The sequence below is a fragment of the Botrytis porri genome, assembly GCF_014898465.1.
Source record: "Botrytis porri strain MUCL 3234 chromosome Unknown BPOR_003, whole genome shotgun sequence".
NCBI lineage: Eukaryota > Fungi > Ascomycota > Leotiomycetes > Helotiales > Sclerotiniaceae > Botrytis > Botrytis porri.
Genome location: NW_024066077.1, coordinates 1,347,190 through 1,372,027, shown reverse-complemented (window position 1 = coordinate 1,372,027; position 24,838 = coordinate 1,347,190). Strand labels below are relative to the sequence as shown.

General features: G+C 41.6%; 7 protein-coding genes across 8 annotated transcripts; 5 read left to right on the top strand and 2 right to left on the bottom strand.

The window, feature by feature from the left end:
* Positions 1 to 857: 857 nt before the first annotated feature.
* On the bottom strand, positions 858 to 4,949 carry EAF01_002463 (uncharacterized protein; the record flags this gene model as incomplete). 2 transcript variants are annotated; one of them, XM_038910715.1, is made up of 4 exons in its annotated part: positions 858 to 1,663; positions 1,727 to 2,352; positions 2,410 to 3,540; positions 4,864 to 4,949. In XM_038910715.1, 3 exons carry the CDS (start codon positions 4,947 to 4,949, stop codon positions 1,761 to 1,763), a joined length of 1,809 nt encoding a protein of 602 aa, XP_038773637.1. In that variant the 3' UTR covers positions 858 to 1,663; positions 1,727 to 1,760. The 2 variants fall into 2 exon arrangements, with proteins under 2 accessions (XP_038773637.1, XP_038773638.1); XM_038910716.1 differs by lacking the exon at positions 4,864 to 4,949 and adding an exon at positions 3,711 to 3,915 and having other exon boundaries at positions 2,410 to 3,653.
* Positions 4,950 to 9,046: 4,097 nt separating this feature from the next.
* Positions 9,047 to 10,092, top strand: EAF01_002462 (uncharacterized protein; the record flags this gene model as incomplete). Its single annotated transcript, XM_038910714.1, has 2 exons — positions 9,047 to 9,052; positions 9,124 to 10,092. 2 exons carry the CDS (start codon positions 9,047 to 9,049, stop codon positions 10,090 to 10,092), a joined length of 975 nt encoding a protein of 324 aa, XP_038773636.1.
* A 213-nt stretch (positions 10,093 to 10,305) lies between these two features.
* Positions 10,306 to 11,274, bottom strand: EAF01_002461 (uncharacterized protein; the record flags this gene model as incomplete). The annotated part of the gene is made up of 1 exon (XM_038910713.1): positions 10,306 to 11,274. One exon carries the CDS (start codon positions 11,272 to 11,274, stop codon positions 10,306 to 10,308), a length of 969 nt encoding a protein of 322 aa, XP_038773635.1.
* Positions 11,275 to 12,053: 779 nt separating this feature from the next.
* Positions 12,054 to 13,220, top strand: EAF01_002460 (uncharacterized protein; the record flags this gene model as incomplete). Its single annotated transcript, XM_038910712.1, has 2 exons — positions 12,054 to 12,254; positions 12,549 to 13,220. The coding sequence occupies 2 exons, from the start codon at positions 12,054 to 12,056 to the stop codon at positions 13,218 to 13,220; spliced, it is 873 nt and encodes a 290-aa protein (XP_038773634.1).
* A 495-nt stretch (positions 13,221 to 13,715) lies between these two features.
* On the top strand, positions 13,716 to 13,999 carry EAF01_002459 (uncharacterized protein; the record flags this gene model as incomplete). Its single annotated transcript, XM_038910711.1, has 2 exons — positions 13,716 to 13,848; positions 13,908 to 13,999. The coding sequence occupies 2 exons, from the start codon at positions 13,716 to 13,718 to the stop codon at positions 13,997 to 13,999; spliced, it is 225 nt and encodes a 74-aa protein (XP_038773633.1).
* A 1,746-nt stretch (positions 14,000 to 15,745) lies between these two features.
* On the top strand, positions 15,746 to 17,927 carry EAF01_002458 (uncharacterized protein). The gene is made up of 5 exons (XM_038910710.1): positions 15,746 to 16,084; positions 16,139 to 16,264; positions 16,324 to 16,580; positions 16,631 to 16,649; positions 16,709 to 17,927. Exons 1-5 carry the CDS (start codon positions 16,020 to 16,022, stop codon positions 17,505 to 17,507), a joined length of 1,266 nt encoding a protein of 421 aa, XP_038773632.1. The 5' UTR covers positions 15,746 to 16,019; the 3' UTR covers positions 17,508 to 17,927.
* A 426-nt stretch (positions 17,928 to 18,353) lies between these two features.
* On the top strand, positions 18,354 to 20,341 carry EAF01_002457 (uncharacterized protein). Its single transcript, XM_038910709.1, has 2 exons — positions 18,354 to 19,616; positions 19,723 to 20,341. Exons 1-2 carry the CDS (start codon positions 18,643 to 18,645, stop codon positions 20,240 to 20,242), a joined length of 1,494 nt encoding a protein of 497 aa, XP_038773631.1. The 5' UTR covers positions 18,354 to 18,642; the 3' UTR covers positions 20,243 to 20,341.
* The last annotated feature ends 4,497 nt before the right edge of the window (positions 20,342 to 24,838 follow it).

The window sequence follows — 24,838 nt, the reverse complement described above, 5'->3', positions numbered from 1 at the left end:
AGTAGGAAAACAGAATCACATCTCTAAGGGGCGCGAGAATGAAAGCTAGTTTTTAGTAATTCTACTGCTCGCTTTCAATGCAGTTGCTATTTCCCCAATATCTCCGCTAACTAATCTCCTCTCCTCTCAACACCCCCTCTGTCTAACCCACTCACTACATCTCCACGCATCACCCTCCAACTCCCCTTCTCCCCGTACCCTTTCTTTAGAAACTCAACATCCTCCGCACAAGCGACTAAACCCCCCAAAACCTCCCGCAAAATCAAATCGCTCCACAACTCCCCTAACACTGCGCCAATGGTTGTGTCCCAGAAACCTCAAGCTCTCACAACGAATTACAAACGCGCGCAGTCACTAGTTCATACCCCACGAGACCTGAATATCTCGGCGTGTTCATCAAGTGGCGATGTCGACTCTTCTCGCAAGAGAAGGTTGTAGATAAGGTTGAATAAGATAGCCGAATTGCCGAATTTTCCGCAGCGGAAAATCTGGGTAGTGATGGGGATGAGAATGGGGATTCGAGCTTGCAGGGTGGATTTCGAGGGATGGGATGGGAAGTGGTGACTTTGGGGGTTTAGGAATAGATTTTTTGAAGAAGGGTTTCGTGAGGAGTTTTGGGATGAAAAGGTGGGTTTTTTTTCAGGTTGGACTGGAGTCAAGGTGATTTGATCATGGTAAGAATGGATGAAAAGGGCAGTCTCATATTTTAGGCGACTCCATCGATCCCGATACGAACATAAGGGGTTGGAATCCACGAAGACTGTGTTCAGCTTGCCATTCTTCATTATGTGGCTAGCGCAGATATATCACAAACAGGAATTGGGAAGGGCTACTGCTTGAATTCTGAAATGTAATGTTCATTTCCTTATGTATATACGGATGGGTACTACAGATCCTATTTTCTATACACCCTCTTCACTATCCGGGCGGGATAATCACTGATCCAAGCTCCTTCTAACTATCTAGTACACTATCCCATAGCACAATCAAATCTATAAAACATAACTTTCATTCCCATTCCTTTATCCGATATTGTCCAATACAATCCGCCAAAACTCCTAGGTATCTATCTAAATTTCAAAGGTCCTCCTTCAAGTTCCCAAATCCCAGTGGTATCTATCCTCCCAAGTCCTTTCCAAAAGATGCCAGTTGGCCTGCTGTGTTTGCTATAAAGCTTTTATACCTATCCATACCTCCCAAACCAAGACGAGTCTATCGAACAAGTCCTATAATCAAAACCCCAAAATAAAAAATGCCACTTTTTTACTTTTCATCTCTGATATGACCCCTCCCCTTCCCCATGGTACGTACTTCTCTCAATTCTTCTATCGGCAACCTAGCCTCGTAGATTGACATCTATTTATTCGATGAAAAGCATGCAAAATCCAGGGTTTGTAATATTTTGTTAATGTAGTTCAAAGAGACAGACTGGTACTGTCGACTCCGAGACACTAATTCCTGGCACTGGCATAAAGAAAGGATCCTTGTGGCTGGCTCCTCAATTCTGGGGTATGTATGCATGACTGGCTCCATGACTTTCCATTCCGTCGAATATTGTAATGTCCGGGAGATTTCCTGACGGAATTTCCTGAGCGGGCTGGATCCGCTTTGTTGGCATCCTTGCGGGGAAAATATCACTGTGGACATAACTCGTCGTAGGTAGCTAAGGAAGAAATGTTAATTAAGAAGTCCAATGGAAGTAGATAAGAATACAAGGTTCACTTACAACAATTCTCATTGTATTAAAGTGAATAATCCACTCAACCCATGGATCCATGGCTGAAGGTACGGCTCATGGCTGGAGATGCCTGATTAATCTTTTGAAGAGTCTGTGCCATCATCTTGATGCAGTCACTGGCATTTCTCAAGTTGGTCATTCCGTTTGCACTCTTGGGATCATGCAATTGCTTCACAGCCTCCTGGAGTCGCTGTTCACTTTGGTGGTAGATTTCAATCAAGGATGGTTGCTGGTTAACAACTGGAGATTTGACTCTCTTGACTGGTTCCTTATCCACGGCACTTGGTTCCGTGATGGCATCCTGCTTACGCTTCTTGGAGCCAGTGGCTGGCTTCTCAGTAGGTGGTGGGGAACCACCGGCACTCCTGGATGTGCATGGGTCGTTGTGTACGCGCTTCATGTGGTCATAAAGATTCCAGCGACGGGGAAAGCCATTGCCAGCGACGCCGCGCTCGCATCCGTCATACTTGCAGAGGAAGGGCTTATCTCCATGTCCGTGCATGGCGTGGGCTTCTCTCTCGTGGCGGAGTAAGCATGCTGTGGAGGAAAATTTGTTGTCTGCACATGCAGCGATCTTGCAACGGTATGGCTTCAGGTGAGAGTCGACAAATTTGCTGTAGCGTGAAATGATTAGCTTGTTGTAAGGGCTTAAAAGGGGTTTATGATCCTACTCGTAGTTGCACTTAAGCTTTTCTGGCTTGTGTTGGCATGATGCGTTTCCTTCCCACGGGCAGTGGTATAATCCATCGGATTGAGTCGTTACATTGTGGTACAAATGATGATCACGTGCCGAGTTATCAGCATCGAGACTGGAACGTCCCATCAACTTGAAGGACTCCTCTGTCTCAGTTCCAAGGACACGTCTAGAATTCGTGTCACTAGCTACTTTGGAAGCTCTGGGTCCCATTGGCTTCCTTATAGTCCTGTCGCCGATCTTGTAAGGAGGTGAATCCACGAAATCTGGAAGGCCTTGAACATACCTTGGTGATCGGCCTTCGGTTGGGGAGTAGTCCAATGGGCTATTTGTCGAAGACATCATTTGTGGTGGCAGAGCCCACGAATCCTCGGCAATAGGTGTGTGTGGTTTAGAAGATTCAAGTAAAGCAGTCTCCCACATATCTGGAGATCCCAAGACAGGGCTGTCGAAGAAAACTGAATCTTGTGCGATGTGAACATAACTGGAAATAGAGCTTGGAGCTGCTGTCATACTTGTAGGTAGTCCATGGGCGCTGGAAAACATGTCAAATCCTCCTGTTGTCAACGACAAAGTTGGCGGCTGCTGGAATCCACTGGTAACTGGTACTTGGTAATCATTTCCGGCTGATTCATCTCCTCCTGGGTAGTGGAAAGTGTCGAATGCAGATTGAAAATCAAATTGTGCTGTAGGGGTATACAGAAGAGTGTTGGCTGGACTAGCTGATCTACCTGTGTTATCTGATCTTGCAGATGTCATTTGATATTGAGAGACATTGGGTAAGTATCCCATTGGCATAGACTCAGTTGTTGATGTTGACTGAGTTGTCCTTGATGAATCCTTGGATGGAAAGCGGGCCATTTCCTCTGACTCAAGACCTGAAGTCAAATCGGCGGGCCACCGTTGACTTGTCATATGAGCCACTGGGATATAGAGAGAAGAATCAGAAAATCCATTGGGTCCTTGGGAAGTAGATTCACGGGGTGAGTACTGTAATCCCTCACTCTTTCCGTTCCAGGATAATCCACTGTATTGTCCCTTGGTAGGTTCTGTATGACGCAAAGAAAATCCGGTTGTTCCTTGGAATGGGGTTCTTGAGTGAAAACCGCTACACAACATCTAGGTTAGTATGATTTACATATACTGATAGAACATTTACAATTGCAGCAAAACAGAGACACCAAAAAAAGTGAAGCAAAACAACAGCATCCAGTGAAGTACCTGCAGCAAGACGTTAGTTTCGAAGCTCTCATTTGTCAAGGGGGGAAATCTACAGACCAGGTGGAATATGTCGTGGTGTATGCATCAGAGCCGGTGGAAATTGACGGTGATATGTAGCCAGGGAGATAGACTGGATATCCAGGGCAATAAATATAAGCAAATGAGATAAGGTGATATATCCTCGGAATCCTTGGCATCCATCAGTTGGCCTTCCTTGGTACGTTGTTGTATCCATGTGATCTTTTGATGAATTTGAATCCTTCTGCTCAACGAAAACAACAGTACTGTTAGTGGATACTCGATCGTATTATGAGGGGATTGTTGTAAGACTTGTAGTCAACATTGAGTAGGTTACGTACTCAGTGGCATAATTAATGCCTGGTGCTTAATAGAGCACGGTAACCGGCTGGAACAGCCAGTCCCTTCCATTGTGGTTCCTTGGAGTGTCGGCTCAGGAGTTGGTACCATGTGCGGCTTTTAGAAAAGGAAAAGGGATCCATGGTGTCCATTGTGGTGAACGATGTTGAAACCGACTTGCTAAGAAGTTGTTGTGGGAGTCCTATGCAAGGAAGCGCATGTAGAAACCACCGCTCGCTTGCTAGATGGATGGTTGTCGCCATGTTATCCTGTAGCACATGGTTGGCCCTGGAAGATAAGTTCGAGTTTTTGTTGATGAATTGAGGTGTTTCGATGCGCTCGCAGGACATGCAAGCCCACATCTCGGAACTTCGAGGGATTGGGCCTTTGGCTTCGGATATAAACGGCTAACAGGTAACCATGAAAGAAATCAGGTGTTTGGGATCCATTGGATATTCGGCTCCTTCCGGTTTATATAAAGAGAAATTGCAGTCTGAGGTCCAATTGAAGTCGGTATACTCACCTGAGACCGGAGGTCTCGTGATTAAAAGTTCATATTTTTGTTTCTCAGAGTGCTCTTGAAACCTCCGAAGAGGTAGAACTTGCTCTCGTCGTGTGGGTACACGGTAAGACCATCGAAAATCCCATGGGTTCCTGGGAAGCTCGGGACAGCTGGATGTGTGCCTGGAAAAATCCTTGGAAAGTCCGGTATCATTGGAAATGTTGTGTTGCGAAACAAAAAGTACATGATTTTTCTGGGAACATAAAGACATCCGGGATTCTAGCAGTAAAAGCAAACGCAGACTCAACGCAAAGCAACGCAAAAACACGCAAATAGAAAAAAACAATATACCTGGCGGATGCCTTCCTGGAATGTGATTGTGTGTCGAAGCCTGCCATGGTTTCCGGGAGAAGGGTCAAGGTCTCCGTGCAAGTCATTTGGGATTCTTTTTGAAGCAACGGCAATGTGCTTTGTCGAAGATGTTGAGGAACTATGTGTTGAAGATACTACTCTTATGGCCACGGTCTTATGGTACGAGCAGGAAAAGATAACTGATGTTGGTGATAAGAACAATCCGGCTGGATGATCTCTGTTGGGTATGTTTGCAATAGAAGAGAAAGCAGACACAAGTTGGGCAGCTTTTCGGGGGAAGATCCGCAATATACAAGAACTGGAGTAGGGGGTTGTGAATGTATGGACCTGAGTGACAGAGAAAGAGGCTGACTGAGATGTGAACAAGGTAAAGGATGAATGAGAATGGAAAGAAAAGAAGACTTCGTCCAAGGTGGGGAGGTTGGGCACTTATGCTTTTCAATGGTAACCAAAATGAGGAGACAAGGTCAGAAACGCACGAAGCGCACAAAAACCAAGGATATTTGACATTAATGAGATGTGTGTGAAAGAACCAGGGTGATCGATTTGTCGACGAGGATATTCCTGCCATGTGAGACATTGATGCGTTGTCTCTTTTCAAAAATTGCTTGCCTCGTTTGAATTAGCCACCACTCGATATCACTGGTTGGGTGAGGGCGATGGGTCACCCTTCACGACTCATAGGAGAATTATACCTTGTTCTTTGGATATTCAAATAGGATTCTGCCCTGTAATCAATCCTGGCACTGATTCTATTTATCTCGAAATGAACATGGACCATTTGGATGATTGACTTGATGACCCCTCTCTTGACCGGGTTTTGTATGGATGGAATGAATGGAAACTGCAGCAGATTGACTATACGATACGCATTTAGCCTAAGAACTATATGAAGTCACGACCAAACTTCAAAGTAACTTTCCGTGCTTGCTCAAGGATACCTAGGAAATGGAATGACGACGTCGACCTACCTCCTGTTAAAGGAATATTGAAATGTGATGAATTCCAGGAAAGGTGCATTGCATAATTACTTGAGTACCAAGAAACTGTGGTATTCAAGTGTCTTTTTAAACTTTTTGCAAATGAAATATGAGGAAACCAAGCCACATTCAGTAAAAACGAAGCTCTTAGCAGGACTGCAATCCTTATCACGGGAGGGAAAGAAATCCACTTCCCGTTCAATTTCTCTCAAACTCTCCAGCTTCCCGAAAAGATTATGCAGATTCAGGGTTATTGACCGATTAACCCTCATTCATTCGACACGAACTCAAGTTACGAAAAAGTTGTGTATCATGATAATCAAACAGTACGGAGTCTCTCTCCCACAATAGGTCCATGTCTCCTCTCCCCAGCCTTATCAAAAGTTGGAACTGATTATCAAGCGTCAAAAATAAGAAGGTAACATTGCCTAGGGATTGACAACAATCTCGGCATTCCTTCTCTGAGAAGGGGAGGGGAGGAGACCGAAAAAGGAGAAAATCGAGGGAAATTCCGAAAAGCCCATGGGGATCAAGTCAATTGTTGGTATTTTGGTGGCATTCTACGCTGAAACACATGGAAATCAATGGAATACGGAGTACATTACGCGCACTTCAACTTGTCTATCAATGTCTGAAAGCCATGTGCTGAAGGGTTTTCGTTTGATTAAATTGAAGATCTTTTCCTCCAAAGAACCACTTCAACGCGAGATCATTCAGGGGTCCGAAACTCTAAATCCAACGAGATTGAAAATGATGAATTCATCATGCATTCCGTAATTTCCATAATTCCTTTCTTCTTCGTACTCTGTCCAGTAGCGCGAGAGTAGCGAGAGTAGTACATCCATCACTTTGCATTCAGAAGAAGCATGAGTACCGTGCAGCATACAGTACGAAGTATGATAAGCATGAAGATGCGCACAGTGTCAAGGTAGCTTTCTCTCATGAGTGACGAGTCACATCAATCAAATGTACCATCCACCCGAAGGAGAAATGGGGTAGCTTTCTCAGCAAGCTTCGTTCTTTGATGCGCTGGTTTCTGTGTGGTTGATTCCAAAATTGATTGGTATATAATCTATCAATTCCCCCAGCTCCCTCCTGCAAGTTGTCGCCCCGTATGGGCCGTATCATCAATAGTTTCATTTACCTAGCCAATCGAAAACTTCCTTCCAGCTGCACAAGTGCAGGCCTACAAGCAATTCATACCTGCACATATGAACATGGGTCAAATATGAAGCTATCACGGTCACATCGATTTTTGATATACGTATTCGCTGCTGGTCTGTAGTACTCGGGTTTCATCACACCATAGAGAGTCCACACAAGAATGGTTTGCAACGCCTTCATTACTTACAGATCCAGCATCAAGGGGCCTTAGTTTGCGAACACACGATGAGTCTTTCTTGTGCGGTCCTCTTTCGCGGTCCCTACTTTGTATGACATGATAACATCAACTTTGCGGTGGAGGCGGTTAAGGCTCAAAGATAGAGACCTTTTTCAATTGAACAAGGGCGGGTGCAAATTTTCAATTGTCTCTGCGCGATTTTTGGGGCCTGCCACTTGAAATAATCCACTTTCATGCTGGTCTACTGTACAATTTTCAAACCCTTTATAAAATTCGACAGCAACTGGAAGATCAAACGTTTTCGGCTATGTGTAATGTTGATGGAGCTACAAGTTTAAACCGCCAGATTCCGGAGCTTTTGGTTATTGTCCTCCTATGTTCCACTACTTCGTGCGTCTTCTGCCACAGCGACTCAAAATCACGGTAACACAAGCAAGGTTCGGCATAAATGATTTCAAGGATGTTGCTTACTACGGTCCGAGGTTTGCTGCCGTGTGCATTTGACGCCTATTCAGGCTATTCTTCCCAAAAAGCTTTCTGATCATTGCAGAGGAAGAAAAACATATCCGATCTTCCACTTAGCATCTGTAGGAAGCTGTTGCTGTGTCATCCGTGTGGTCCATATCAAATAATATTATATCTATCGTGTAAGATTCGAGATTCCCAAACGGCTGAAGAAACTACAACTTCTATAGCCAAGTTAGTGAGTGTCACAAAAGTACCTGAAAGAATTAGGAGCTTTCGGAGAAGCCTTGAAGCCACGCACCAGTGCTAAATCTCACCTCAACCCCATTGCATGTTGTGTGGTACTGACCGAGTATGAGGTGCTCTAGACTCCACTCTCTCACATTTCAGATATCGCAAGCGAGTAGATTGATTAGATCCAACTAATCTGCAGAATCCCGAACGCGGAATATCACGCAATGAATGCACAGGCGCAGCTACCCCCTCATTGGCATGATACCAAATGCAGTGAGTCAGTGACTGTGTGCTTTTCGCTGAAGTTTCGTGTAATATTCAAAGAAAGCTTCAACAAACCAGACCTCCAGAAAAACGCGCGACGGTAACATTCAAACAGTGAACTCTCACTTGAGTCGTCAGCCTATAGTTTCGTTGGAAAATGCCATCGTGTTGGATCAAGGCCGAATGACCTGTGTTCCGTGTCAGCTATCATCAATCCATGAGTCTTGCCAAATCAAAACACAACGTTCGGTCCTCAGCTGCTACGATTCTAATCACATTGTACCGCCTCAAGCGAATATCCGAACATGCAAGAATGGGGTGGTGGACCGACACGAGTAGACGCCAATATTAAGACACTACGAGAACCAATTCAAATATTTGATATGCGGTCGAGCAACAGTAGACGTAGACTAAGAAGTGACGAGAATGATCAAGCGGGAGTACTTCATGCGAAAAATGCCGCTTGAATGGTGGGAAGTAATGATAACCATCTCATTTCTTCGCGCATTATAGGAAGTGCTTCGAGCAGACCATGAACAATTGAGAGGGAACGAAACCGAGAAAATAGCTTTAAGACAATTGGATGCGTTTTGTGATGCCTTTGAGTGATACCTATCCTCTAGAATGACTTTGACTTCAGGATGCATAATATTTTGAGAAATCACGTCTGATGATCGCATATTGAGCTTGAACTTGTGCATTATGGCGAGCGTCATGCTTTCCAACAACCCCGCAGTAGGCATTATCGATGGAGGGGTAGTCTTATCGACACGTGATCATCTCTTATCTAGTCTACGTCCATGATGATACAGTACCGGTACCGAGAATATTTTCCACTCGCACAAACCTAGCATTCCATCATCATACATCATCCACCATGCCAGTGAGTAGGCCCTTTCAATGCTTTTCCGTTAATGTTTATCCGGAAATGCTGACACTATATCCTCGATGTAGCTCATAATACTGACCGGCTACCCTACCTCCGGTAAAACCTACCGGGCTTCCCAACTTCGCGAATACTTCCTCGCAAAAATATCTTCGCTTCCTCCCAGCAGTCCTTCTTCCTCCCTCCGTGTCCATCTTATCTCTGACCACACTCTTGCCATTTCCCGCGAAGTGTATAATCTTGAATCCAAATCCGCTAATGAGCGATCGAATAATGCTAGCGAGAAAGATGCTCGAGCTACAATATATGGTGCGGTGAAGAGAGTGTTAAGTAATAAAGATGTGGTAATACTGGACGGAGGGAATTACATTAAAGGGTGGAGGTATCAATTATTCTGCGAAGCAAAAGCTATGAGGACTGGATGCTGTGTTATGCATGTTGGAGTTCCTGCTGATAGAGCTAAGGAGCTTAATGAAGCACGGTTGGAACGAAGAAATCTTTCACCTTCGGAACAATCTGCGGAGATCAAGGAAGAGGATAAACCATATGAACAGGATAATTGGGAGAATCTAGTATTCAGATACGAGGAACCAAATGCGATGGTACGCTGGGACTCTCAGTTATTCACAGTCGTATGGGAAGATGAAAACGTACCAGGAGACGCCATTTGGGATGCTATAATCGGGGATGAATCAGAAGGAAAGAGGAAGATTGTCAGGCCAAATGCAGCGACAGTAGCAAAGGTTCATAGTAGTGAGGGGTTCCTATACGAATTAGATAGGACGACCCAAACGGTTCTCAATCGGATTTTGGAATGGAGTCAAGACCACCCAGGCGAGGGAGGAGGAGAAATCAGTGTTGGCGAGAATTCGAAAGGGGAGGAACTGGTGGTGGAGTTACCTGGAGATCCGGTGGGACTGCCGGCATTGCAGCGGCTAAGGAGACAATTTATAAGTTTGCAGAGGACGAATCCGGTGACCGTGGAGAGGGTTAAGGAGACGTTTGTGAGATATCTGAACGATAGTTTTGAAGCTTAGGGAATGGTCGTTGTTTTGGCGTTTGGCAGGCTGGAAACGGATACCCTAGAAATCAATTGACTCGAAAAGGTTGTCATATGCGCGAACGTATCTTCAAACAATTGTCAATTCACCTTTCAAATAACATATTTCGGAAATGTTTCACATCTGATGTTGGAGGCTTGAAGAATAATGTATGATGAGATAGATGGATGTGTCTCTTTTGTCAAGAATCTAAGCCTTTCCTTTAATCCATGCTGCCGCCTGCTCGCCCCATTCCTCTCCTTCACCAGTACTGAGGGCCATCGGCGGACTAATGTGATTATGACCTTCAATCTTAATGACCTCAATTTTCTCCTCCCATATTTCCTCTCCTAGCTTCACAAAAGCATCATTGGGTTTTAAAATCTCGTCCACAGGATCATACTCTGAATTCATAATTAACAATTTCGGAATACCCAATTCCTGTCTCGATTTCTTACTTTCTCCTACCGCTTTTAATAATCCATAAGGACATTTCGTAAGAACATCCTTATCACTTCCATAATATTTATCTAGCGTATCTTTACGACCAGCCAACGCCTCCTCAAAACTAAACGGTACTCCTACCTCTACCGCCCCTTTCAATGACAGATTGGCCTCTCCCTGCCATAATGTTCTCTCCTCGAGAAAGCGGGGTTCGAGGAGATATGTAGCAATGTGGAGTCCACCAGCTGAATTCCCCATCAGATGTACGTCTTTTTTATTTCCTTTGCCGTCCAACAGATCGGTTTTGGAAAGCCAATGGAGAACGGCCGATACATCTTCACCTCCACTGGGGTAGATAGCCCCTTCACCACCTGTCTCGCCATCCACACGACGATAATCGGGAATTATAGTTGTGATTCCTTGTTTGGAGAAGAAAGACCCCAAGTTGTGATAAACGAGTTTATCGAGGATTGGGACCTCGAGAATTTTGTCACCGCGAGTGAGTCCACCGCCGTAGAAGAAGATGAGGATGGGAGAGGTACTAGAGGCGGTGCTAGAGGGGTAGAGATCGAGGGTTTGGCGGGGATGAGAACCATATGTGTGAGTGCTGCGGGGAACAGAGAGGATGGAGTTGCGGTTCTTTTGGAGATGGGGGCCCAGGATGTTGACGGTAGGGAAGATGATTTCCATTATGGAGGTGCTGGTTGTGAGGGAGAGGTTCTTGAGTGCTTCCATGGTTGTGGTTGTGATGTGATGACGGGCGTAGAACTGATCAAGGAATCAATGGCGCTGTGAAACGAATTTCGTATTCTTCAAGATACCAGATCTTTCAAGCTTTGCAGATAAGGAGAAGGATACGTGTGTATGTATCGATAGATGATTTGAAGTACTTTCTACAAACCACTTATATCTTCAAGAGCGGAATTCCACTTCACCATCGCTACGTAGACGAGCACGAGCTTTACCGTCCACATACACAGCTTACCCACTAATACGTATGCATTTACGGCTCCATCCCACGTTCACTATCCACAGATGAGGATCTCATAGAACAGCACTCGGTGCTGCTCGGATCTAAAAAGCGAAAGTGGAATCGGACAATTTCGGACAATTGGAATATCCCCTGAGAGGCTTGTATCCTTAGAAATTTGGGGAAGAATCCCCACGAACCTGAGATTGTGGGGGAGGAGCAGCCTCCACATGGAAATAGTGGACGGTGCGGACGCACCACTAGAATTCATAGTAGCTCTGCAAATGAAGCTTGTGGACGAGACAGAATACTTTCTCACCATTTCCCGTCTTTTTTTGTTCCAAATCATGTCAGTTCTTTTCGGAAAAACTTCACTTTCTTCGCATCTTCTCGTCTTCCCGAAATCCCACAGGAATTAATCAATATTTGTCCTTCAATAGTGGCGCCAGTCCCCCATCTCACTACTCCTCCCGGAGAAGCAACGCCCTACGTCCTTCCTTGTTTCACTGGTGAACTATGGACGATCCCAACCTCCAATTCCACTATGAGGTTACTCGTTACTGGAAACGAAATGGATAATGCTTTCGCGGTTGTGGAAACCGGCGGAACTAAGGATAGGCCAATTGGATTCCATTGTCACAAGGAGGCTCATGATGTATTTTTGTGCGTGAAGGGTGTGCGGAATGTATGGGCAAATGATGAAGCGAGAAGTATGGGTCCAGGTGATTTTGCCAGCGCGCCACCGGTAAGTAGATATTGTGAATGAAGTTTGAATTTGCAGTCTCTGTGGTGGGGCTTCGGGATACAGTGAGCTTGTGTAGATATAGCTTTGTTGCATCACTCTTCTAAATCCCCTCAACTTGCTCTTAAGATTCAAAAAAGTGCTAGAGAACAAGCTAAGATGAGAGATCACTGAGACGGGATATACTACTTATATGTTACAAATGCTGATCTCGTCTCTTCTCATGGAACTGTCCATCAATATCAAGTTGCTTCTTCTCACACCGAGTTCTTAGGCCTAATCATTCCAGGTGGCTAGGAAGAATTCTTCCGCTTCATTGGTGAACCATACTCTGGTCCCCTGTTCCCCACAAACGACAATCGCAATCCTTTTGAAGTTTTGATTCCAAAACTTATGGCTGCAACTGAGAAATTCGATATGATTCCAGTGCGTGAGAAGAAAAGTTTCGATCCACAGCCATGGAATGGTACTGAAAATAAGTTACCTGGAAAATGTAAGAATGGAGGATACTTCCTCAAGGAGGGAGAAGGAGAAAAGACGGTCATCGGTGGCACAGTAGTAAGAGCTATGTGTAGGAGAGAGGAAACAAACGACAGATTCTCTATCTATGACATCTTAGGAAGTTCCATACATGCATCCAAAGCATTCAGCAAAGAAGTTAGGTTTGCAGACACACATCATGCTATATATACAGTAGATGGCGCGCTCAAGTTGACAATTGGAGGAGAGGAGGTAATAGCCCTAGCAGGAGAAACCACATTTGTACCTGCGGGAACCAAGTTCAAGGTTGGCTTTGAAACCGTATATGCGAGAGCATATGTTTTGGCGAATGGAGGTGGTTTTGGAGAGTTATTAAATGGGCTAGGAAGTGTATATGAGAGTGTGGCAGTACCAAATGAGGTGGAGAGAAGCTGGGATGAAGGAAAGCTGAAAGAATTGGAAGCAGAAATAGGAGATTTGAGCTTTTAGGGGTTGTTTTATAATCTGATGGAAACAAGGCAATTATGGAAAAGGGCGTATATTGTGATGTAAACAATAGAGGTAGATTATATGAATGGATCGTTGATTTAGTATTTGCGATGAAGATCACCAACAATTGGCTCATGATACTGTGCCTAAGCTGAGTGAAGAGGACTGTTCCACGTGAGCCATTATTTAAGCTCTTGTCATCAGAGTAGGAATACAAAGAACTTCATTCATCATATACCGTACAATTAAATTTTTGTTTCATTGGATCCTACTGTCCACCAGGTGGTCGTAATTGCCATTCTTCCCTTTCGTAGCGCCATATAAAACAGCTAGTCCAGATAATGACTAGTGGCGAATTTATACCGTGCATTCAATCTAGAGCATTCATCGTTGGAATTGCATCGAACCCCCTCAACAAACGAAGTTATTTCATCTCTGCTTAAGAATAACCAGAGCATCTCCTTAAAACTCAGTATTACCAGTCATCTCACGATCATGTCTGATTCAAAACGTCCCTTACTCAAAGGCACACCGCGTCCACCCCGACCAAATCCATCGGCGTTATTCTATACCGAACCTCTTAGACTTAGAAATGAGGTGATACGTACAAAGAGTGAAAGCGCTAGAGGTGATCTCTCTTAACTCTTTACTATGGTCTTATACTCATAGCTTACTTATGTTTCACAGTTGTGGAATTCAACGGATCGGCAATTCCTCAGCCATTTCTCGATCCATCCATCATGCAGAAAAAGCGTAGTTGGAACGAGAACGGAAGTTAGAGCAGGAGAAATGCACACGACAGTAGCTCGAGAGAAACCAGAATCAGGGCTCTGCTAGATTTTAATGGAAGGAGACGTGTTCAATGGCGTGCATTTATATCACGTGAAGTTTATTTTGACATATGTTTGTTTTGGGATACTTTTTGGAGTGTTATAATCCTCGATGACGGATTGATTTCGGATGCTCAACAGAATGTCGTGCGCAAAGCTGTACTTTACAAAAGTACACAACGTTCTACATGCGTAGGCCATCATGTGAATCGCAACCATAGGTATGAGTTACAGTGCCATTTCCGAGGTCCGAAGTCGGTCGAAGGATCGGATGATGAAGTCCGCGATTGTTGAAGATATTCGGATACTTACATGTTTCGATAGATCTTATCTCTTGTCCCTTATGACCTGAAGATCTGTCCATGAGTCTGCTCTACTTTGGATCGATTCCTTGATTTCATGTAAGAGATGTGATACTATTCGGCGACGTCAGAGCCTTTGCCACGATTAATGGCATACTTTGGATCTGATGTGCATGAAGATGGATCATCAGAGCCTTCTCTCACTGCACCCCGCCTTTTTGATATCTCATGAACTGCTTGACCCTGAAAGCTTAAACTCTTCATGATTGTGGCTGGCTGCCACAATTCAAGGGAATCTATCCACGAACTCTGAAGCATGGCACACTACAAGCCTCGACAAGAAGTTACTGCAACTTGATATTGATTTTTTGGCTGGGCATCTTCGAATTCCGGGCGTAATCGGCATTGGCTGCTTATAAGCACTAATTAAATTCGCATTAACGGGAAGACCAATAAGTGTACGATGCGCAAACCGATGTGTATCACCCGCTTATTCTCCGACGTGATCATATCTCTAAGAAATTATCCAAATGGATCAAATAGGCCCGAGTCGATCAGGTAAGAACTTCACACAAAAAATTCAGAATTGTCCTCGTGGAACTACCTGCCTCTCAATTATGATACCTTTTATGTCGCTTAACATACCACGACCTATTAAAAAGAGTCAATAAGTCGTATATTACACGTGAGTAAGAATAGCTGAAATCATGACTTTGTATGGAACAACACAAAGCAAGGTCTTCTCATCTCTATTGACAACCAGGAAACGCAAAGGTTCCGAAGATTTTCAATCTTCGTTCGACAGATATATTAGCTGCAGCATGTTATGTCAACACAGGTGATGTACCGACATTATTCGGGACAAATATCCAAGGCTGCTTTAGGATTTCTTGTTTGCGCATCTGGCCTAGCATCCAAGAAGTACTCTTCTTATCAGCGCTATTACAGTTATTCTGAAACTTTGAGCTTCAGAACCAAATCGAAATTATCTACTATCGAATTAGGTTCAAGGTATAGTTTTGATGCCTTTCGGCGAGATTTTAGCAGTCAGAAATTAGCCAAGCCTAATTTTAAGAACGTCGATATTTGTCTCTAAATTTTGAGATGGCTGAAAGCGGCAATTCCATAAATGCACCCCTATTTTGTATGTTGCACTATTACTTATCTCGATTTCACTTCCACCACAACCTTTACAGACAACGTTGAAGTCTCATGTAAATGTCTTTCTCTACTGGTTGTGGGGCCCGAGAGAAAGACTACCTAGCCTGAGCCTGTCAAGCATGCGTTTTCCGAAAAGCTGGCTTCGTGCGATCACCCGATACATGTCATGCAGCTTGGCTCATGAGATTTCTGTGAATTGCCATGTTTACAAACACTGTGTATGTTTACAGCCACAGTTCTTGTCTTTCCTTTCCATTTTGTTCAAGGTTTCAGATGGTACAGTCGTACTAGCCATGTTTGCTCCTTCTTTGCAGGAAAATAAGTATCTGGGAGCACCTCCCGAAATTGGATGGATGAATGCTTCTTTCAAATCACTGGAGCATCTCTGAGCCTCTTCCTTTACAGTTTCCTTTCAGCGTCCCCTAGAATACATATACATTGACTTCCCCACTACATCAGGATACGTTCTAGAAATTTTCTATAAAACGTCTGGAAGCTTGGCTAAAATGGTATCGTCTTTCAGAAACCTCATCATTGCGGCATGTCTGCTAATGACTGAAGCTACACCCTTGTGAGAACTATCTCACAATAACCCTACAATAAGTGTTCACTAACACGTATATAGACTCAAGAAGAAGGGGTTGAGTTTCGATTACAATGGCAGTAAGGTTCGCGGCGTCAATCTGGGAGGATGGTTTGTGCTGGAGCCCTGGATTACTCCTTCTTTATTCTATGGATCTTGGGTGGATGAGTGCGTATCTCACAACAATGATCACCAGTATAGATTGACTGACACCGTACCCATGCTAGGTACACCCTGACTCAAACACTTGGGAAATCTGCTTCACAAAATCTATTGAACGCGCATTGGGCAAGTTGGATCACGCAGAATGATTTTAATGAGATTGCAAGTGTAGGCTTGAATCATGTCCGTATACCAATTGGATATTGGGCTTTGAATCCGTTGCCTGGGGATCCTTATGTCCAGGGACAGTTGACCTACTTGGACAAAGCTATTGGTTGGGCGAGACAGGCAGGATTGAAAGTCATTCTGGATGTTCACGGGGGTGAGACACATTGCATGTTTGGATGAAGATGTTCGCTAACCTTTGCACAGCGCCAGGAAGTCAAAATGGGTTCGTTGATTGATAAAATAGTGTCAATAATGGTATCAAAAAGCTAATAGAATTCACAGGTTCGATAACTCTGGACGGAAAGGACCTGTCACTTGGACTCAAGGAAATACTACCAAGCAAACACTGGCTGCCATCCAAACTCTGGCCTACCGTTATGCTCCAGCGACAGACGTTGTGACTGGGATCGAGCTTCTCAATGAACCAGCGAACTGGGCTCTTGACATGGGAGCAGTTAAGCAATTTTACTATGACGGTTGGGGAAACGTGAGAAACGCGAATCCTGATACCGCGGTTGTCATTCATGACGCCTTTCTTTCTCCACCTTCATGGAATGGTTTCATGAATTACCAATCTGGGGTCAATGATATCATTCTCGACACCCATATCTATCAAATCTTTTCCTTTGCCGAGGTCGCCATGAAGCCTTGTCAACATGTTCAGGTTGCTTGCAGTCAAATCGGAAACTTGGCGAATGCAGACAAATGGACAATTGTTGGCGAATTCAGTGGAGCACAAACAGACTGTGCAAAATGGTTGAATGGCTTTGATGTTGGTTCTCGATACGATGGATCATATCCTGGGAGCCCTGCATGGTATGGATCTTGCCAGACGAAGGATGTTGGGACGGTTGACGGACTACTTGAAGTCGACAAAGTGAATCTGGCATACTTCATGGAAGCACAACTCGATGCATATGAAGCTCACTCAGGCTGGGTTTTCTGGACATGGAAGACGGAATCTGCTCCCGAGTGGCACTTCCAAAACCTGACAAGAGCGGGATTGATCCCGCAGCCTTTGACGAGTAGAAAATATGGGAAGCAATGCGCAACCACAGCCTGTTTGATTCCGGACAATTGAAGAATTTCCACACTGCTTCACGAGAAACCATAAATTTATTTGGGAGGCGATCAAAAAGATCAGATACGGGGGCCGATGACATTCATACATGCAATTTTTTGGAAAATGGTATTTTGGCAAAATTTACGATGCAATAACGATACCCCTTCATTCGCTCGGGGAGTTCGGAGCAACATATAGTCTAGTTATCGTGAAGCGAAGATTTAGAGTATAAGGGACGCTAAGTGAGGGGTAAATTTTGTTGATGTAACAACTAATGAATGCTCCGAGCGTCCTTTTCCTGATCGTTAGGAATAGCACGTAAGATACGAGACAAATGAGATGTATCGAACAGATAAATGATGAGATGGATTGCTTCATATGGCACGGATGCATTCTTGCCAGCAAGGTCAGTTCCGTGTGCATAATTGAATCGTTGATAAAGTCTGTAAAGTACCGGAAAAGTTGCCGGAAAGTGGATGGATGAGGGTTTCCTAGGAGCCGGCAAGGTCACACACGACCTTTTGTGAAAGACTCGGTCTTAGTGTTTCCCTATTTCCCTCATGTCCTTCTTTCCTTGTGTCCTCATTATTGTCATGGGCTATGCCTACCTGAGCCACCTACCTAGCTACAAGAGGTCTTAGCTTCGATACTTCTAGTCTCTCATTGGTATCGTCACTTCTTACCAACACTGCCGTAAGCATTTCCCGGGTATCTCCAAGCCACTTCTCCATTCTGTGGGGTGACTAAATTTGCGGCTCCCTCCCTTGACCCCATACTTTAGAGCGGGGTTGGTTACAACATTCGAAGGATCCGACCGTTAGACTGGAACCCCAACAATCAATTCGCCTCCACTTCTCCACTATTGTCCAATTGTTCCGCTGTTCCTTGCTTGTCTAGCTGCCTACCCTAGAATCATAGAATCATCAACTTGGAAGCAAGACCCCACAATCTACAGACTTGATCCCAGAGCTACTAATAAGTTGCGTATTGTTTCTTGATTTGGCTTATGTAATGAATATTTCCATCGATCAAACCTTCTACCAAAGGCTACAAAAGCACAGTGCATTTGCTTTCGTTTAATTTCTTGCTTCCACCATACCATAATCTTCTTGCCATAAGTTATACAAATCTGATTATTATATTCACAAAAATTATGTCTCCTTCCGCCACTGAAGCCATTGGCACCACAGCCAAGGTATCATCCAAAGATGCAGTATCATCCTCAACTTCAACTCACACAATACCCCTCATTATCAACAATGAACCTCATCAATCCAGCAGAACTTTCCCCGTCTATTCACCATCAGATAATTCACACCTTCACAATTGTGTATCTGCATCTGCATCTGATATCGACCTTGCTTTGGATACAGCTCAGAAGGCCTACCCAGCATGGAGCAGATTACCGCCACCCCAAAAACGCGATATCTTTCTCCGAGCAGCCGAGATAATGCTCGGACAAAAGTCTACCCTCGAAGAAACCATGATCAAAGAAACCGGCGCAGACCCTGTTTGGGCCGGATTCAATACTCATCTTGCTCGAGAAGGACTTCTCGATGTTGCCGGCCGTATCACTTCCATCGCGGGTAGTATCCCCATGACGTCGGAGGAGGGTCGAAGTGCACTTGTCTACAAAGAACCTTATGGAGTTATCCTCGGTGCTGCACCCTGGAATGCTCCCTACATTCTCGGATTCCGAAGCGTCACCTACGCACTCGCAGCTGGTAATTGCGCAATTCTCAAAGCACCAGAGTTTTCACCAATGTGCAGTTGGCATATCTGTGATATCTTGCACAAGGCTGGGTTACCTAAAGGTGTCTTAACATACGTAGCAATTTCAAGTGAAGATGCTCCGGCGAGAACGGCACAATTGATTGAGAGCCCGATCATTAAGAAGATTAATTTTACGGGTAGCACCAGGGTAGGAAAGGTCTATGGAGAATTGGCGGGAAAGAATCTCAAACCTGTGGTGTTGGAGTTGGGTGGTAAAGCTAGTGTGATTGTTTGGGAAGATGCGGATTTGAAATTAGCAGCTGTGGAGTGTGCAAAGGGGGCTTTCTTACATTCGGGTCAAATCTGTATGAGTACAGAAAGAATTCTTGTGCACAAAAATGTCGCAGCTGAATTGTAAGTTTTTCTGCTTCATTTCCTTTTCCACTTATCTCGTCGTTCTTGTTCTGCTCAACAAGCAGAAGACAACGAAAGCACAAAACAAAACTAACAAACCATGTAGCGAAAAAGAATTAGCAGCCGCTACTGCAGAGATGTTCCCTTCACTAGTGCCCCTCATCAACTCCCAAGGCGTCTCTAAAAACGCATCTTTAATCTCCGATTCACTCTCCAAAGGCGGATCTATTCTCCACGGCACACCGCCGAGCGATTCCTCCCCCACCACTAAGATGTCCCCCGTAATCCTTAAATCCGTTAACCCCTCCATGTCCATATACCGCGAAGAATCTTTCGGCCCCACCGTCTCGGTGATTGAAATTTCTACCGAAGAAGAAGCGATCCGTATCTCCAACGATACCGACTACGGGCTCGCAGCAGGCATTTACACCCAGGATCTACAGCGGGGATTGCGTATTGCGAAAGCGGTGGAAAGCGGTGCCGTGCATATCAATGGGCATAACGGGAGTGTACATGACGAAGCGGGACTGCCGCATGGAGGCATGAAGAATAGTGGATTTGGACGATTTGGATCGCTTGGATTGGAGGAGTGGGTCAGGACGAAGACAGTGACATTTATGGATTAGGGATTGAGGAAGAGAGATATGATATGATAATTTATGTAGGATTTAAATAAGTGAGACACGAGTTTTATGTAAGCCGGTATGAATAAAGTTAACTATATTAACCCCATTAAACACCTATAGTAACCGTGTACAGCTGTTTGTCGGTTCTAAGAATCACACTAAAAACGGTCATTTTGCCCTCTTTATAAAAATATAAGAGTAAATATTCCAAATCGATATAATTAATTGAAAATCTAAACAAGTATTTATTATATAATAAAGAATTAAAATATAATTCTTTCGTTTTTTAATCTAACGTAGTTCATTAGTATATGAGTTATATCAGTATATGAGCCACTTCGAAAATATATTGAAATCAAGGTTTTCTTGATATTTATATTTCTATGATTAATTATTATTTTTAAAAGAAAAAATTATAAAAGTTTATAATAAAAATAAAATATTTATAATATTTAGGTTTTTTTTAATAATTCATTTTAATTCGAAATTGCTATACTTTCTGACACAAAAACTCTTTTTTTAAATAACTTTAATAATAATTGAATTTTTTTAAAAAAATTAGATTTTTAAAAAAGCTAAAAAAATTTGGTTTTATATAAAAAGTTTCTAGAAAACTCTTTTAATTAATAAAGAAAGTGTATAATTACATATAAACGAAATTTTATATATAAAATGAAGTAACTCATAATAATTTGACTTATATACTAATGAACCACGCTATTTATCATACTTATTTATGTAATTAAATTAGATATTGAAAAAACTCCTTGATTTTCGCTTATTTTACTAGTAAATCTCAATGTATCTGATTTATATCAACTTTCTATATAGATCTATATAATCGATAAAAATTCATATGCTTAATAGCACAAGCAAAACAGGGCAAAAAGCAAAAGGCAAAGCTAGCAAAACAATATCCAGTATATTAATGAAGTCAAAATTCTTTTGAAATCCATCGTACACAACTCCTAATTCCCACCATTAATCAAACATCAAAATAACAGCCATCAATCCATGGATTTATCCACCCCCACCCCAATATTCTCATCCAAAACCCCCTTCTCCACCAGCCCACAACCTTTCTGCCGGAATACCTCGCTTTGTCTAGTCCTCTGACTCTTTCATCACTTCCTCAAATCCACACTCCCCTATCCCCCTCGGATCACTTCTTCGTCTTTTTCGAACCTTGAACCACAATTCATCGTAATTCAGTATCGATATTGATGCTGCCCTCTCATCACAAATCACTTGACCATTTCTCTTCTCTCCTAGACCCTTTCATCTAATCTATAAACTATACAGCAGAGTATATGGTAGTTTCCCGGTAGAGAGTATATTATCTTGATAGAGTTACAAGTAAGCGATATATAACATATGTACTATATAGGAGTTTATACACTATTATACTAATTAATTTATAGTACCTAATTTCTTATAAGTTATTTAATCCGCAATAGTTTAGATTAGATAATGATTGTTGATTCTTGTAATTTTTAATCCCTTTACTAAAGACGTATTACCAGCTCTCGTGGCGATTGCAGACCTAACCTGGTTTGCGGACTCTGGCGACAAAGGTAATGCTACTTGGTTTTGAATTTGAATGACTGAAGCGGTGGCAAAAAGTGTACTGTTATGAGCAAAACTTTACTTTTTTCCCCTAATCCTGATGGAGATGAGGTTTAGTAGTAGTTTTGATTATATTAGTATGGCTCAAGATGTTCTTGGATATTTTGCTTCTCTTTAAATCAAAACAGTCTTCAAGCCTCTTTGCGATTTCTTGTTGAAAATGTGCTTGAGACATGAATATTCGTTCCCTCTTCAACACCCTGACGCAAGGCTTGAAAAGTGCGTAGTGTTATACCTTGAAAGCTTTGCGTGAGCTAGGAGATTCACTCAAATTTACAACACTTTACCGTACAGTTCGAATCTAGAATCTTACCTAGAGAACCTAAAGCCACGGCACGCCCTTCTTCGAGCACGGCAACTTGTTAGATAAAGCTCAAGTGAGAAGATGTCTTATCCATTCGCTATCGCGTAGACAACTTGAGCAGGTTGGGAAATAGATTACGGCGGCAGAGCCTGTGTCTGGTGGTATTGCAAACGATGAGTTCCTATTATGGACATCATGTTCATTACCCTCTTTTGAAAGCTTCAAAAGCTTAATTCGACCGGAATTTGGATCTGCATTCACAGATTGCCAAATATTCAAAGCCGATGTCACGATGTAAGTTGCAGGGTAGTTCCTGTATTTATGTGAAGCTCCCCCGCGCCCCATTTGCGTCTAGGTTGTTACAAATCGTACCGAATCGCAATGCAATTGCTTATATATGTATTCACATATATGTATAGTTATATATATAGCGAGTATATGAGGATACTCTGTAAGCGTTTTGTCTCCTATTTTATAATCATAGATTCTAAAGATAAATTATACTCCACTCTTGTAGTTCTCTTTAGATAGAGTATTATATAGATTAGCTTTAAGATGTTATATTATGATGTCTTTTCAGAATAAATAGTAACAAAATTCAACTCTTTAGTGTAGATCGTTAGTTTTAAGTGTAGATTTTATAATCATATAAAACAGATGTTTAATTCTTGATTACTTTATTTATTATTATTTCTATTATTATTTCTATTACAAATAAGTATAAATAATACATTTGTAGAAGCAAACTAAGTGAATATATACTCTAGTTATATTATATAATCATAAGTAAATATATAGCAAACCATTTTTGTGTTTTTTATATTTATAAAACCCCTTTTAATTAATTATAAGTATTATTAATATTAGGATAGAGTTGTTTTAGTTGAAAAGAAAGCTAAATATTTATAAAACTATTTCAATTTAATATATAATCTTTAAATGAATTAATGAAACGATTGAGAAAGAAGTAGTTAAATTAAAACGATTACAGACTTTCCAATGTTATAATTATTTTTAGAGTAGGCTTTATAATAGTAATGAAATTAATTGATTGAATTAAAAGTACTAATTAAAATGTTACGGAGGTACCCGCACCGCAACATGGATTATAAGATAAACCTAAGGCCTTGGTGTTGGAACCTACGAAAACAGCACTGTAGGGACAGTTGAATTGAAGGGTAACGAAAGATAGCGGTAACCAGATAAGTAATCAGTGATTAAAAGATAGGTACCTATCTTTTGTTGTTACCTACCCTACAGTGGGCACAGGGTAAGCAGCAGTCACAGGTCGGCTAGAGAGCACAGGTTAGATAAGCGGTGGCATCATTACCAGTCACGGGATGGACATCACGTGATCAGGAAACCGACTTGTCGAAATCGGCTTTACGGTAATCGACTTGTCGATTCATAAGGTACGAAAATCTATATAAGGGAATGGGTTTCATTATAATGTAGAGCTTCGTGCTCAAGAACAATCATTAGTTTCATTACTATAGTTACGAGAATTGCAACCAGTTACAACCTTATTGAATTCCTACTTGAAGTCTAGTCTAAACCACCTCGAGAGATCTCTAGACACTTCCACGTGACCCTAGAGGCAGCTCCCGTAACATAAAGTTATATTCTTTTAAGACTTTTAAAGTTTATATAGTTAATATAAATGGGAATATATTACGTATAATAAGGTTTATACTAATAAAATTATTTAATACTTAGAGATTTCATAGTATAATGATATAATTATTAATTCAAATGAAAAAAAGTGAAATGTAACTCATAAATATTATATAATAAAACATAATTCAAAATAATTAAGTTAAATTAAGATTTAAAAAGAAAAGTTATTATAATCAAATTATCAAAATTATCAAAATTATCAAAATTATAAAAATTATAGAAATTATAAAACTATAAAAGTTATAAAAATTAATTACAATTCAATAGAGGATCGACTTCGCTTATAAGTATTTAATAAATTTCTTTTCAAATTTTCATAATAAAAATTATTATATTATACTTTCTCAAAAAGTAAGAGGTTCGAGGGCTCGCAGGCCCCGAGTATTTTAATAATTAATTATTATTTTTAAAAGAGAAAATCATGAAAAATAATAATAAAAATGAAATATTTATATTATTTAGGTTTCTTTTTAACTAGTTAATTTTAGCTCGAAATTATTATACTTTATATTACAAATACTCCTTTCCTTTAATAACTTTAGTAATAATTAAAACTTTTGAAAATGTTGAAATACGTAACTAGAGACGTAATACTATATGTCACGCTTTATCTCATATATAAATGAAGTATATAAGTAAAGTAATTATATATATATAAATAGTAAGTTCCTCTTCGTATAAAAAGAGTAGATAGAATTATAATATCTTTTAATTCTATACGCTTTATATATACATCTTATTAAGTCTACTTAATAGAAAAAGTTTTAGATTTTTAAAAGAAGTAAAAAATTAGCTTTAATATAGAAAATTTTAAAATAATGCTATTAGTTAATAAAGAAAGTATACGATTACATATAGACGAATTTTATATATAAAATAAAGTCGTCTATATAATAATATAACCTATATACTAATGAATTACGTTATACATCTTTAATTATTTCGTCGAGTATAATATTATATATTTAATTTAATTCGAAAGAATAATA